The sequence below is a fragment of the Leucopleurus acutus genome (genome assembly GCF_964270905.1).
Source record: "Leucopleurus acutus genome assembly, chromosome: 4".
NCBI lineage: Eukaryota > Metazoa > Chordata > Mammalia > Artiodactyla > Delphinidae > Leucopleurus > Leucopleurus acutus.
In genome coordinates this window covers 49,199,237-49,214,909 of record NC_139146.1, presented here as the reverse complement: position 1 = coordinate 49,214,909, position 15,673 = coordinate 49,199,237, and the positions used below count along the sequence as shown (strand labels likewise).

Genomic DNA, 15,673 nt, shown 5'->3' with positions numbered 1-15,673 from the left:
TTTTGATTTATTAATTATGTAGTGTCAGAAGTGCAGATTATTTCATAAGGAATGATGTTAAAATCTAGTGAAAATATTTGAGTTAACATCTGTTATGATACTTATCATTTTCTTCTTAGTGTCATTCTAAATAAGAAAATATGCATGAATTCAGCAAATAAATTCATGATTAGAGCTCTATGATAACATTATTTCATGTGTATATAGTTTGTCAATTTTTTAGTATTGAAGTTAAAACTAAAGCTGAGTTGTAAAAGTCAAAACAGGACGAGATTTTAGATGATTGTTGGTAAGTCAATTACTTTAAGGCATTTTTCTCTCTCCCCAGCCTCCAGATAACGAACGACCTGCCACGCTGTGGCAGTACAGGCAGACCTCGGAGATATTGCAGGTTCGGTTCCAGATAACTGTAGTAAAGCAAATATTGTAATAAAGCGAGTCATACAAGTTTGTGGTTTCCCAGTACATGTAAAAGTTATGTTTATACTATACTGTAGTCTGTTAAGTGTGCAGTTGCATTATGCCTAAAATAGTGTACAAACCTTAAATTAAAAAATACTTTATTGCTAAAACATGCTAACTGTCTGACAACACAGGGTTGCCACAAACCTTCAGTTTGTTAACAAAAAAAACCAAAAAACCCACCTCCTGCCCCCCAAAATGCAGTTATCTGTGAAGTGCAATAAAACGAGGTATGCCTGAAATAATAATAAAAATACTACCCCCAGTTCCATAGCCTTTTGTGCTTGTCATGGTCATGATCTCCTTTGGTCCTCATAATCTTTTGTTAGGAAGATCATTAGCTGCACGTGACAGATGCAACTCACAGGGTAGACAAAATTGTGCAGTGTTAAGCAGCTACCACATGGTGAAGCTGGGATCCAAATTCTGGTTTCTTCTTTCAGATCCCATGTTCTTCTCCCTATGGGTGGCATATGGTCTTCAATAATAGATGTTAGAAACCAAAAACATGTCTTTCCGAAAGTTTTTTTTTTAATTGAAATATAGTTGATTTACAATGTTATGTTAATTTTTGCTGTACAGCAAAATGATTCAGTTATACCTGTATATACATTCTTTTTTATATTCTTTTCCATTATGGTTTATTACAGGTTATTGAATGTAGTTCCTTGTGCTTTACAGTAGGACCTTGTTGTTTATCTATTCTATATATGACGATTTGCTTCTGCTAACCCCAAACTCCCAGTCCATCCCTCCCCACTCCCCCTCCTCCTTGGCAACCACAAGTATGTTCTCTATGTTTCTGTTTCATAGATAAGTTCATTTGTGTCATATTTTAGATTCCACATATAAGTGATATATATGGTATTTGTCTTTCTCTTTCTGACTTCCTTCTTGTGTGATAATCTCTAGTTCCATCCATACTGCTGCAGATGGCATTATTTCATTCTTTTTTATGACTGAGTAGTATTCCATCGTATATATGTACCACATCTTTATTCATTCATCTGTCGAAGAACATTTAGGTTGTTTCCATATCTTGGCTATTGTGAATAGTGCTGCTATGAATATGAACATAGGGGTGCAGGTTGTCTTTTTGAATTACAGTTTTGTCAGATATATACCCAGGAGTGGGATTGCTGGATCATATGGCAGCTCTATGTTTCGTTTTTTAAGAAACCTCCATACTGTTTTCCGTAGTGGCTGCACCAACTTACATTCCCACCAACAGTGTACGAGGGTTCCCCAGAGGTTTTTAGGAGAGATTTTTCTGATTTATTAGCTATAATTTGTATGTTTTATATCTATTTCCATTGCTGTAATCCATATGTTTAAAAATGAATATATGGTTAAATGAAATTATTACCTTTGTGTTCCTGTCTTAAGGCTAACTGGCAAAAAGTATAGTCACAGTAAATGTGACAGATGTGTTCCTTAGTGATTTTTTTCATTACATTTACAACCTTTCTGGAATAAATGATCAGTACTTCTTTTAAGGAGATTAAGTATGCAGGTGTTACTTTTTTACTATAAAAATTAAATATTATTGATATAGGTGAAGTTTGCTTTTCCAGCACCCCGGGCCACCCCAGGGGACCTATAATTATTATTTAGTAATATCCTTTATTGGACTTTGAAAGATGTTTTAGAAATCTAAGTGTCTAACAGCCTTGAATTTTTAGCTCTCATCTCTCAGGAATCTCAGTACACCTGAGGTTTTTCATTTGTTGTTGTCGGGATGGTTTTACAAGTTTAAATTTGTGTAGAAAAAAGCTTATACTTCTAGAAAGTATAGTTGTCATTTCCTTTTTCAGCTCTTTTAGAAAGTAAAGTATGACCTCTTTTTTTAAATTAATTTGATATATTATAAAACTTTTCCAGAGAGCTACACTTTGTTTTCAAGTTATTTTGTGTTCACAACAGAATTATTTTATGAATTTTAAAGTACTTAAGCTTAATAAATGTCTGGTGTGTCACAGTTCCTCAGGATTTTGACCTTCTAATTAAATCAGTCTACTGATGTTTTTCCTTTTTTACATGCATCCTTATGTACTTAGGAGAAATTTATATACTTGATAGAAATATACTATATTAGTGAATGAATTTATAATAAACTTTGTTTTCCTATCAAGTTATATTTGTGAGAATAGTAGAAACCTTTTCATATGTTTTCTTAGGTGAAATATTTCTACTGAATATTTTCTTGGCATCCTCAACTTAAAAGTAATATTCAACTGTCAATATATTCAAACTTCTGAAATACTTTTTTCCAACAGATATTTATGGTTATTTGCTGTGTTACAACATTGTTCTAAGCACGGCAGTTAAAAACTAAATCTGAAGTCAATCATTTGCTTCAGTAGAACCTTTTAAGAAAATGCCACACAGACTTTCATTAATTTCATAAACAATGGGCTATTTTATCAAATACTAGTGCCAGGAACTGTTATTAACATAGGCTATCCAAAAATAAATGAGATTATCTGCATTCAAAAATTCTCTTACTCTAGTTAAGAGGGGCAGACAGATCCACAGTGCTACTTTTAAGTATTAGTTATCATGGAGCTGTGTACAGAATGCTGCATGAGTCTAGAGGAGGGAGCACCTACCTGTAAAAGCAGTATCTGGACGAGTCGTGTAATTAGTCACCCCCCCCCCCCACCAAAAGCCCTGTTTATAGAACTTTGCAGCGTCCTTCTCTTGGCTGCCAGCCTTTCTCGTCCCGATCCTCTATCCTTTGCATTGCCAGCAGAATTAACTTACTGAAAATCAAATCTGACCAGTGTGAGCTTACCAAATAAAAGAACCATGGAGCATTTCAGCCGGAGATGCTGACACGTGCACAGTGGCATTTAAAAAGAAGATTTCAAAAAGTGATAAACTCAGTGTGGCCCAGTCTTGTGGTGTAGGGAGAGTAAGGGGATGAATTTGGGACAAGGAAATTAGCCAAATTATATGGCATACTTAGGATTTTTTGGCCATAGTTTCTAAACATTTGGGAACCAAGGTGTTATTTGAACTGAAATAACAACAGATTTGTTGAAGAGGAAATTCTGTTGGCATCGTGTATGTCAGATTGGAGAGAGAAGTGAGTGCCAAGAAAGCGGCTTTGTGATGTCTTTAAAATAAGGACGTTTTTAGATAATTATTTGCCTCCCTGGTGTACAGATTCATTTTTTATGAAATGCTGAATAATTTATAATTTTAAAATCCCTAATAAAGAAATCTGAAGGACACTCAGTGCCCAGCCAGAATTTTCACTTGTTCCTCTTTGTTACTGTGTTTTCCTAAACGTGATGTGTTCCTTAGTCTTCTGCTAAAATAAGTTTGCTGAATCTAAACTTCTATTATGTTTGTGTATAATTTCTTTCTTCTGTCGTTTGACAGTTGGAATCCATCATAAATCACCTTAAAGTTTCAGAAGCCCAAATTAATTATACTCACATTTGTGATATGCTCCCTTTGTGCTCATTTACTATATTTTGTCATTGTAAAATTCATGTGAAGAGTGGTCACTGGGATCCCTGTTCTGTTTAATGCTATCTACTTCAGCAATGTACGTTATCGGGAAAATTCACTTTATAGCTTGAAATAATCCCTTGTTCACTACTTTAGCGCTCTGAAATAGAGTTTGCTTTTCTCTTCATTTTCTACTTCTTTTGTTCTATGCTATTATATGATGTTTACTTAACGGATAAATTGTTCTAACTATTAAATTTCACATACCTACCTTTAAAAACTATATTCAGCATATAACTAGACAACATTCATAACTATCTAAAATACTCCTGGTTTTTACCTACTAATATGACAACTCTTCTTTGTTTCTGTTTTTTTTTTTTAATATATTTTCAGAATACTATTGTAGAGGCTTCTATTCAGCTTCCTCCTTCCCTTTTCTCACCAAAGCAAAAAAGAGAAGTCAGACCAAGTGATGACTCTCTCTATAAGCTTCAACTCATCGCATTCCGCAATGGAAAGCTTTTTCCAGCCACCGGGAATTCGACGAATTTGGCCGATGATGGAAAACGGCGTACAGTGGTTACCCCAGTGATTCTCACCAAAATAGGTTTGTCTCTGGCATATGTCATCCTGTAGTCACTGGACAATACGACTTTATCATGCCCTGTCCCTAAAGATGCTTATTTTTGTTCCTTCTCGTTTTAATGAGTCACTAGTGAAGAAAAGGTATTTGCAGAGTTCCCATTCGTGGATAAGTTGACATTTAATTGTTTATGAAGTTTGTTTCAGAAATATTTTTATTTCCCATATCCTCCAGATGGTGTGAACATCGATACCCACCACATCCCTGTTAATGTGACACTGCGTCGAATTGCGCACGGAGCAGATCCTGTGGCCGCCCAGTGGGATTTTGATTTGCTGAACGGACAAGGAGGCTGGACGTCAGATGGGTGCCGTATACTCTGCTCAGATGAAAATATCACCACCATTCAGTGCTACTCCCTTAGTAACTATGCGGTTTTAATGGTACGGCAGTCGTTAACGTTATGCATAAACACTTAAGTACTCTCATTTTTCCCTATGCGTAGTTAAGCTCAAATGAAGATTGTTTTTTTAAAACTTTTGACATAATTGCTCTCTTTAAGTAAGAGGCGACTTTTGGTGTAATTCTGAGTTTCAAGGGAAATTGAGTTACTACGAAGTGAAATGTATGGGATTGAATTTGGCATAGGAATTTTCAGTAAAAGTTGTAAGCAAATCCATTCAACTAGACCTTGACCTTAAAATTTGGAAACATCTTGGGTGTATGCAGTCCAACTCTCAACCCAGAAAGCGTGACTCGTTTTGCCCAAAGATGCACAGTGAACAGTGAGACGTTTTCCTTCTTTGCCTTCTAGTGCCTTATCCCACTACACATCATAATTTTTAGACTCCTTTTGAATTTAGAGTAATGGTGATAATTTCAGTTTAGTTGCTGCAAGTGACAGTATTGACCCAAATATCTTCAGTGTTAATGTCTTGTGTTATTTACCATTTTACATGTCTATTAATCTTTGGTAGAATAACCAGTTATTAATGTATAGGAACAGATCTTTTTATTAATGAGTCATTTAAGTGAATCTGATTCCTGAGTTGATAATTATGAAATTAGCCATGCTAGTTTTTATTTCATATTGTGGTTATTATAAGATACTAACATCCTGGAGTATGTATACATGCATTCAGAGCATAAGGAATTACTGATGACTGTGAAGGACATTTCCCAGCAATGGCTTGAGGCTAGCCTGGGAGTGAGGATGCCTGCATTCTGATTTCTGCCTCCAGCTCATCTAGACAGTATTTTATCAAAGCACCAAATAATCTTGAAACGTGATATATTTTACTTTAGGTGAAGTATTATTTTCTTAAAAAGACAAAAGAGCGTCTACCACTGGAAATGGTCTTGAAGCAAGCTTGAATTAGAGTAGATTTTCCTCAATTCTGTGTTTTAGTTTTCTCTTTGCTCCTCAACTTAGGATACATTACCTAGTGTCCCAAACAGGCAGAGGAGTAAGTAGATTATCTGGCAGGGCAGAAGGATTAATGTGTGTGTTACTCAGCCCAGCTGACAGTGGGTAAAGTCTACACTAGCAAAGACTCAGCTGTGTTTGTATCAGTCATCTGTCCTTTTGGGCTTAAAGTTAGTGTTGATAGTTTAGGACTCTCTTCACAAATAGGCGTTTGATTTCTGTAAGTCTGAGTCTGGTTTCTGTAAGTTCACATTCTATTGTTTTGTAGTCACCTTTCAAAGAAAGCTTGAAGCAGTAATTAAAATACGAAGCATTTTCTCTTTCACTTTGAAAGTGTTTTCTCATTCAGGTTTTGATTATAAAGTAACATGAAACTGAGAAGTACTGAAGGAGAAGAGAGATGCAGCAGCATCTGAAGTTTTTTTAGTAGTTAACTAGAAAAAGTTGGGCAAGAGAAATGAAACGCAGACACACACAAAAGGCATTTTATAAACTTCATTGTTAAAGACATGACACTGTACCATGTGAAACTTTTATTTTTATTTAATTTAATACCAGTTTAAAACATCTTATTTTTGAACTTCCTAGCTGTTCAACAATTTAAATTAGTATAATCCTCTTCTTGAAGGAATAAGCCAGTCTTTTATCTTTCATACTTTTAATCTTTTAAAAAATATGATGCACAATTCTTTAAAACTAAGAAATAGCACCAAGATTTTTTTCTGTTTTCAAAGAATATCCTTTCGCTTTTCTTAAATATAGCTATGCCACCTAGAGGCAGCAAGGTGAGATGTATCTGAAATTGTTGACAAAATTGTAATAAAGTTAGTATATGGGATTTTTGGAGTTGCTAATGAAACATGAAGGCAAAGTTAATGAAATCATACATACTCTTAAATAAGTCATGCCTAAGATAGAAGAAATAGCTTTAAAAAATTAGAAGTCAACATCTGTTTTTCCTTGCCTGACACTATGAACAATAGGTAAAATGCTATTTTTCTTGAAAACTGCCTTAATATTGGGTTTTATATAGCACGTCTAAATTCCTGTTTTGGCAGCTAGCCCATAAAACTTTTCCTGCTCTGGTTTTAAATAATTTTGTATTTAAAAAATGATACAAAAGAATGTATTTGTTTGTAAATCTCGAAGAGATACCATAGTTTGGTTCAGTAGACATCCTGCGATAGCCATTTATATCCCAAGTTCTCAAGGAAAAAAGTTAAGCAGAAACTGGGTTTGTTTGAATGATACGATTGGAAATAGCCAATTGAGCAGGAAACTTTCTAGGAGCTGGGGTCAGTAGGGAACAAAAAAACTGAATGAGTAGGGCCAAACTATTTATGATAGTACTTACTACTTAATTGGTAATGGTAGTGAAGATAAAATAATCACTATACCTTGATTCCCCTTTTGTTATTGTATTCACCTAGAAATACATGAAACCAGAGCGCACTCGTTTGTTTTTACACGTCTAGTTTTTAAACTTTGTTTATATAAAACGTGCTGAATGAAAGTGAACTTTGGTTTCATTTACTCTATAATTGAACGTGAATGCTAGCAATGTTTTTGTTTATATAGTTCTTAAGTAGGTACTACATTCTCATGGATCAAATGTTTCAGTTATTTCTAACACTGATGTACAGTGAAAAGTTGAACTCCCAACCCTCTGTCTTATCACCTCTTCTCCACAAAATAGGTAACCCCTGATTAGTTTTTTACAGATTATTGAAGAGATTTTCATGTATATTACAACAAAATGAATACATGGTCCTACTTTCTTCCATTTTTACACGAAGGTTGCATGCTACAAACGTTCTAAACCATGCTTTTTTCCGGGAAGCAGTATATCTTATGACAATGATAATGATGTCCATGGAACAATATATCTTATGCTGCTGCTGCTATCTTATGAAGGTGGTATTTTTAGGATGATATGAGGGTGGGGATGGCAGTGGCTAATTTTTATTAAGCATTTATATACCAGGTGCTCTCAAGTCTTTATGTGCATTAACCTATTTGGTCGTCATGACCACATCATGAAGTATACTGCTACTATTATTACCCCCAGTTTACAGGTGGAGAAACCAAGGCATAGAGAGGCTAAGGACCATGACCAAGTTTTCAAAGGTAGTTGGTGTTGGAATTGGAATTCAGGCTCCAGAAATGTCTTCTTAATCCCACTACTAAATTTCCTTTCTGAAAGTTTCCATATCAGTATTAAAAAACTTTCTCATTCTTTTTCACCTCTGAATATTATTTTATGATCTCACCATAATTTATTTGCATATTCCTCAGTTTTATTTGTTTCCAGTAATTTCTGTGTACAAAATTATTTTACACATTAGAAAATCTGCAGGATAAATTATATGAAGCAGAATTGGTAATCAAAGGGGGACCAACACTTTCCTTTTTTTGTTAAATTGAGCTAATTGAGCAGTGTGCACAGATCTTAACTATATAGCTTGATATTTTTATCTGTGAACACATATTTAGCTGCCGTCAAGATAAAGACTTGTACTTGAGCACTCACAGGCTCTGGTATGTTTCTTTCTAGTTAATTTCCACTGTCATCTCAAGAGATAACCCTTCTGATGTCTATCACTGTAGATAAGTTTTTCCAGTTCCATATGAGTGGAAATGTAGAGCATGCACTCTTTGTGTCTGGTTTCTTTCCCATCATTACATCTGTGAGATTCATCTTTGTTTTTTCATGTGGCAGCAGGTTATTCTTTTTTTTTTGCTGCATAGTAGTCCATTGTGCAAAGATATCAAAATTTGTGCATTCTACTGTTGTTGGGTATTTTGGTTGTTGCAAGGATCTGGTATCAAGAAAAAGCTGCTGTAAATATTCATGCACATGTTTTCTGTTGTTTTTTTTTTAATTTTTATTTTTAAAATTTTTTTACATCTTTATTAGAGTATAATTGCTTTACAATGGCGGGTTAGTTTCTGCTTTATAACAAAGTGAATCAGTTATACATATACATATGTCCCCATATCTCTTCCCTCTTGCATCTCCCTCCCTCCCACCCTCCCTATCCCACCCCTCCAGGCAGTCACAAAGCTGTGAGTCGATCTCCCTGTGCTATGCGGCTGCTTCCCACTAGCTATCTACCTTACGTTTGGCAGGTATATATGTCCATGCCACTCTCTCGCTTTGTCACAGCTTACCCTTCCCCCTCCCCATATCCTCAAGTCCATTCTCTAGTAGGTCTGTGTCTTTATTCCTGTCTTACCCGTAGGTTCTTCATGACATTTTTTTTTTCTTAAATTCCATATGTATGTGTTAGCATACGGTATTTGTCTTTCTCTTTCTGACTTACTTCACTCTGTATGACAGACTCTAGGTCCAACCACCTGATTACAGATAGTTCAATTTCGTTTCTTTTTATGGCTGAGTAATATTCCATTGTATATATGCATGCACATGTTTTTTGATGGACGTGTGCATTCAGGAGTGGAATTGCTAGGTTCTAGGCACCCATACGCTTTGGTAAGTAATGCCATGCAATTGACCAAAGTGGTTTTATTGGTTTACAGTCTCACCAGTAATGAGTTTTAATTGCTCCACATCCTTGTCAATGCTTGATATTGTCAATCTTTAGTTTTCGTCTTCTAGTGGTTGTGTTGTGATTGATCATTGTGGTTTTAATCTGCCTTTCTTTGGTGACTAATCATGTTGAGTACCTCTTCATTTTCATATTGGCAGTTTGGGTATGCCCTTTTGTGAAGTTATTGCTCAAGTCTTGCCAGTTTTCATTTGGTTGTCTGTTGTTTTCTTACTGGTTTATAGGAATTCTTCATGAGTTCTGAATAGGAGCTCTTTGTTGGATTTATGTGTTGCAAATGTCTTCTCTCAGTTCATGCCTGTTTTAATCAATTCAACTGCCAGAACAGAATACCACAGAGTAGATGGTTTACAAACAGCGGAAATTTTTTTTTCACAGTTTTGGAGGCTTAATTAAGTCCAAGATCAAGAAGCTAGCAGATTCAGTATCTAATGAGGGCTGGCTTCCTGATCATAGATGCTGTCTTCTCTCTGTGTCCTCTCATGGTGGAAGGGGCAGGGGAACTCTCTGGTATCTCTTTTATAAAAGGACACTAATCCTGTTCATAAGGGCTCCATCCTATGACCTAATCGCCTCTCAAAGGCAGCATCTCCAAATAACGTCACATTGGAGGTTAGATTTCAACATACGAATTTTGTGAGGGGGACACATTCAGTCTATACACATGCCTTTTTCTTTTAATGTTGTCTTTTTATGAGCAGAGTTTCTAATTTTTCTAAATTTTTTTAGTAGTACTTTTTTATGTCCTATTTAAGAAATCTTTGCTTACCCCCAAATCATGAAGATATTTTCCTTTGTTTGCCTTAAGAAGCTTTAAGTGTGTTTTACCTTTCACATTTAGGTCTGTGATTTGATTGGAATTGACTTTTGTGTATGGTGTATGGTAGGAGGATTAAAATCTTTCGGTTATGCTTTGTTTCTTAGGGGAAAAATTAAAAGCAACATAGACGTCATAGTCTTGGGTTTTTTTTTGTGGGTTTTTTTACAATTTTGATTTCAGATCTATTTTAAAATTTTATTTTATTGTCAAACTCTTCAAAATACTTATACTCTGACAAACAGAAGGTACCCTGAGATGTTTTTCTTTGGACTTCCTTCCATTATTCAGATCCTGGTGAGTTTTAACAATTACTGATTTGTAATTATTCTTATTATTGATATGATGATAACGAATTATTTAAAACTGCCAGTAATTTTATATTTAGTAATTCTTAGGCTAAAAGTAAACCCTTGTAAATGTGTGAATCTCTGTCAAGTAAACAAAGAATTTCAAAAACTCTTCTTTCATTTATTCAGTTCCTTAATAATAACTATCTTTGCAGTTTTTAACATACTTTCTGGTATTCTAATATTCTCTGAATTGATGCAGTTTATTTTGGTGGAAAACTTTACTTTCTGTCTTCTGGCCTGTTTTCTTAAACTTTGCACCATATAAAAGAGAGTGACTAGGATCACCATTTAGTGATGGACTGTTGAGTAAGCACCAGAGGCACAGACTTTTCCTATCTTATATATCACTATATTGCAAACTGAATGACACTTCTACTTTTTTTCTCATGGGTGTCTCCTAGTGGCCATTTATGGACCATGTGTTTAGTAATTCTTTTAATATAAGTGATTTCATTTATAAAAAGAGAAAGAGTGAAAGCAAGAACCATAGGTAGCAGTGAAATTATAGAATTTGAGGGTATTTGAGATGTCACCTCCTCTCCCTGTACAGGTAGATACTGAATTTTTTAAAGTAGAGGTATAATTGACATACAGCATTGTATTAGTTTCAGGTATACAGTGTAACGATTTGATATTTGTGTATATTGCAAAATGATCACCACAGTAAGCCTAGTTAGCATCCATCACCATACAGTTACAATTTTTTTCTCTTGTGATGAAAACTTTTAAGATCTACTCTTTTAGCAACTTTCAAATATGCAATATAGTATTATTAAGTATAATCCCCATACTGCACTCTGTATTCCCAGGACTTTATTTTATAACTGGAAATCTGTACCTTTTGACCCCATTCACCAGTGTTTTCGTTATAGTATCACAAAGCCTGTATTGTTGACCGATGTAATTGAAAATCATTTTGATTCGGATTTCTACTTTACCTCTTTTGTTTTAATCTTTAACTTCTCTTCTTTCCTATCCCGATCTTCGCAGTTATTTTAAATAGTATTTGCTTGTATTTTTGTCATCAAGATAGGAGGTTTTTCTTAACTTGATCTGTTTCCTTTATACTGGGCAGTGGGTCTGCAAACCCTGGCAGACATTTGACCCACAGGCCTGTTCCAGTCAGCTGCCATTTGTTTGTTTGCTAGATGTTCTAAATGCTGGAAAGCTAGGAGTGGTTTTTAATTTTTTAATGCTTATATTTTAAGTGGTTAACAAGTACCTGCATAATAGCCTCAATTTTGCTCTTGGCCCGCAAAGCCTAAACCGTTTTACTCTCTGGCTCTTCACACCTTTCCAAAGGTCATTTTCTCAGTAGAGGTTCTCTTTCACTTGGGAAGCTCAGTTTGTTGTGACAACAAAAATGCCCCTGTGGAAGCAGTGCTCTGTGTGACCGGTCAACAGTACTTGCTCCTTCCTGCAGGCCTACCTTGGAATGTTAAGAGTCTGGGTCCTCTGTGTCAACATCGAGCTTCTTTCTCATACTGTATCACATTTGGCTTTTGAAAAACGACTGATTTCTTTTATTTCTTTTTTATTTTTTTGTGGTACGTGGGCCTCTCACTGCTGTGGCCTCTCCCATCGCGGAGCACAGGCTTCGGACGCGCAGGCTCAGCGGCCATGGCTCACGGGCCCAGCCACTCCGCGGCATGTGGGATCCTCCCGGACCGGGGCACGAACCCGTGTCCCCTGCATCGGCAGGCGGACTCCCAACCACTGCGCCACCAGGGAAGCCCTAATTTCTTTTTTTTTTTTTTTTTTGTTTTAGTTTTTTTGGTGGTACGCGGGCCTCTCACTGCTGTGGCCTCTCCCGTTGCGGAGCACAGGCTCCGGACGCGCAGGCTCAGCGGCCATGGCCCACGGGCCCAGCCGCTCCGCGGCATGTGGGATCCCCCAGGTCTGGGGCACGAACCCGCGTCCCCCGCACCGGCAGGCGGACTCCCAACCACTGCGCCACCAGGGAAGCCCCCTAATTTCTTTTAAATGTAAATATTGTATATGACATATTTTGAGAACTGAGTTGGCACTTTGATGTTTTATTAGATAATATCCAGCCGCCTGTGTCTTGTTATTCTCTGCAAAGGCTGGTGGAAGACACGCGTACACACCTTCTGCCCCTTCCTCAGATCCTGCCAGATGAGATAATTGTGGTATCTCCATCTCAGTAACTGCCCCAAATCATACAACTAGTAAGTGGTGACATATTCTTGAACATTTCCTGGAGGAAATGGAAAGCAGGCAGCGCACGGAAAGAGTCTAGAGACCACATTCTGGACACTGAAAGTTTATCCTCAATTATTTAGTCTACATGGGAAGAGGAGCTTTTCATAGAAGCGAGGGGAAATGTGTGCACTCCAGCTAGCGTTTAACTGGTTCCAGTTGCCCTAGTAGTTTTTGAATTTCTCCTCTAATATTCTGGACTTTTAGCAGAATGCAAGTACCTTGAAGCTGTGTACCATAGACCGATCCCGCGGGCATCTCACAAGGGCAGGTTCAGAATGGTGGCGGTAGGCTTTTGTCTTGTATTTTCCTTTTCGAGTCTTAGTTTATAGACTGTCAGCCCTGGAGGGTCCTGCATTTAGCTGATGCCCAGTGCTTAGCGTAGCGCCTTGCCATGGTGGGTACCCAGTTAACATTTATCGAATAAAGAGAAGAACTATATGTTCGAGACTCATCACAGTGGGGTCGAGTGCCTGGGCTGGAATGCAGTTTTCTGTGTGGTATCTCACAGTTTCCCATTAACTCTGATTTTTGTCAGGCTCCGTGGCCTCTGTTCGTAATTTGTTACGGTGAGGGGCTTGTTAAGGTGTTCTAATAGGATCTTTTTGGATCTGTAATTATACACTGTCAGTCTCTGATTCTTCTATGGGAAAATGTGCTGCTTCCTTCCCTACTCCGTTGAGCCCGTCTTCAGTGTCCTTGTCTGTCACCCATTCCCTCCTGTCTTTCATCTAGTTTTTCTAGTTTCCGGAATTGTCTCAGAACTTCCGGATTGGATGTGCACCCATTATGAACGCCTTCCCACATCCAGCTGACCTTTTTGCAGCTTTCAGAATCAGTTTAGAAAGAGAGTTTAGTGCTAGGATCTGGTAAATCTACAGCTTTGACCCTGAAACCCTGGTTGTCCGGCCTGGGTGCAGGCGTCCTCCCAGCCTGCTTTGGTCCTTTATAAGGAAGGAAGCATTAAGCTATCCACTGTTTTCATTTTAGGAAGGCACTGTCTGCCTTGGTTTTGGGATCACAACCTTGGTAACCAAGCTCTTTTGGATCTAATCCTCCTTCCCAGCACTTAACCTCTTTGTGCCTCAGTTTTTCAGGCTATGAAATGGGCTAACAATATACCCAGCTCATAGGGTTACTTTGTAAGGTGCTGGCACCGTGCCTGGATTATAGTAAATGCTATGTAAGTGATTTGCTATTATTATTTACTGTTAACTGATCTTTGACCTCTTCGCTCCCATCACCGGGCTGCTCTTATGTTCATCAAACATTATTGTGATCTGATTGTGCATCTTAGTGCCCTGTGACTTTCAGCTCTTCAAGGGCAAGAACCACGGTTTACCACTCCGTCCCTGTGCTTTGCACCATGTCTGGTTCATTCATATTTGTTGAACTTGACTGTGGGAGGTTAGAGAGATCTATTTAGGCTTTATTGACTTGAAGATGCTGCTGCTTTGTGCTTTATCAGCTGGTGAATGCACAGAGTGATAAGTGGGTGAAAGGGCATCAAAAAGGATGAAGTCTGTGGTTGCCCTTCTAAATCACTGCTGTTCTCTCTCCATTACCCTCATAGGAGAGTCAGAATTCAGATTTGTAAAGCAGATGGTCTATGGTAAGACAAGAGTGTGTGTGTCTGTGTGAGTGTATGTGTATACACACACTGCATGAGTAGTTAACACATGGGAGTTAGGAGGGCAAAGTAATGTGTGAGGAAAATAGCGTGAACCATAGTCCTTGAATAAAATGAAGAGATGTAAGGGCCAGAGTTCTGTTTATCAGTAGGTTGTAGTCACTGAGAAAATCTCAGTAACTAGATGTCCAGAGAAGTGCTCCTAGAATAATGCTTTCATTTTCCCCCCCTTAGGATTTGACGGGATCTGAACTCTATACCCAGGCAGCCAACCTCTTGCACCCTGTGGTCTATACCACGGCTGTCATTCTTCTCTTCTGCCTCTTAGTGGTCATCGTCAGTTACATATACCATCACAGGTAAGAAATAACACTTTGTGAATAGAGGCCTGTGGAGTTTATTTCACATTTAATTAGGATAAAACTGAGTTTAATACCATGCTATCCTTCCAAAGTAAGGACGATTACTTCAGAATACCTACAGGCCTTCTTCACTTCATGCAATTCAAGACATAAATAATTAGTGCCTGTGAAAGTAAATTCATCTTCTACAGCACTCAGTCACTTTGCTGGGTTTGTACCTGGGAAAGAATATGGGAAGTCTGTGTTGGTGGCTGGGGGGTGGGGCATGGGGGGGAGTTAAGGTGGAGCCTGGTTACCTGCAGATGTGTCTCCCAGAACCAGACTGTGGTATTATTTCTGTTTTATAAATTCTTGCCTGTTGTGATATTCTTTTTTATAGACAGCATTTAAGAATGTTTGTGGAATTTAAGTGTGGGATATGGTTTTTGTTAATTGGAGGCAAAGCTACAGAAATTTTTATTTTATGGTGAGAAATAATGAGCTGAAAGGATTTTCTAAGCAGAAATTCACTTTACAAGAGGTTTTGCTAGAATGTATTTTCCTCTTTAAGCTGGACATATGTGACATTTCTTGATATTTAGTTAAGAAACAAGGAGATTTTGATGTAAAAAAGAGAGACTTCAGCATTTCATCATGAAAGGCCAGGAAGAAATGCACTGGGCATTTAGACCATGTTATCCTAGTAAGTCGGGAAAAATAGAGCTTGGCACCTTGCAGAAATCTCTGGGAAGCGAACAAGTAATCCATCTGTCATAAGACATTGTAACTAACAAAAGCTCACATATTTCT

The 15,673-nt window shown here is 37.4% G+C and overlaps 1 protein-coding gene across 1 annotated transcript in view; it reads left to right on the top strand.

Moving 5' to 3' along the window:
• Positions 1-15,673, top strand: part of ADGRA3 (adhesion G protein-coupled receptor A3) — a 119,093-nt gene that overhangs the window by 89,623 nt on the left and 13,797 nt on the right. Inside the window, exons 13-15 of the mRNA XM_082838361.1 lie at positions 4,318-4,531; positions 4,742-4,950; positions 14,757-14,881. Coding sequence (XP_082694487.1) covers positions 4,318-4,531; positions 4,742-4,950; positions 14,757-14,881 — 548 coding nt within the window. The remainder of the gene's footprint in view (positions 1-4,317; positions 4,532-4,741; positions 4,951-14,756; positions 14,882-15,673) is intronic.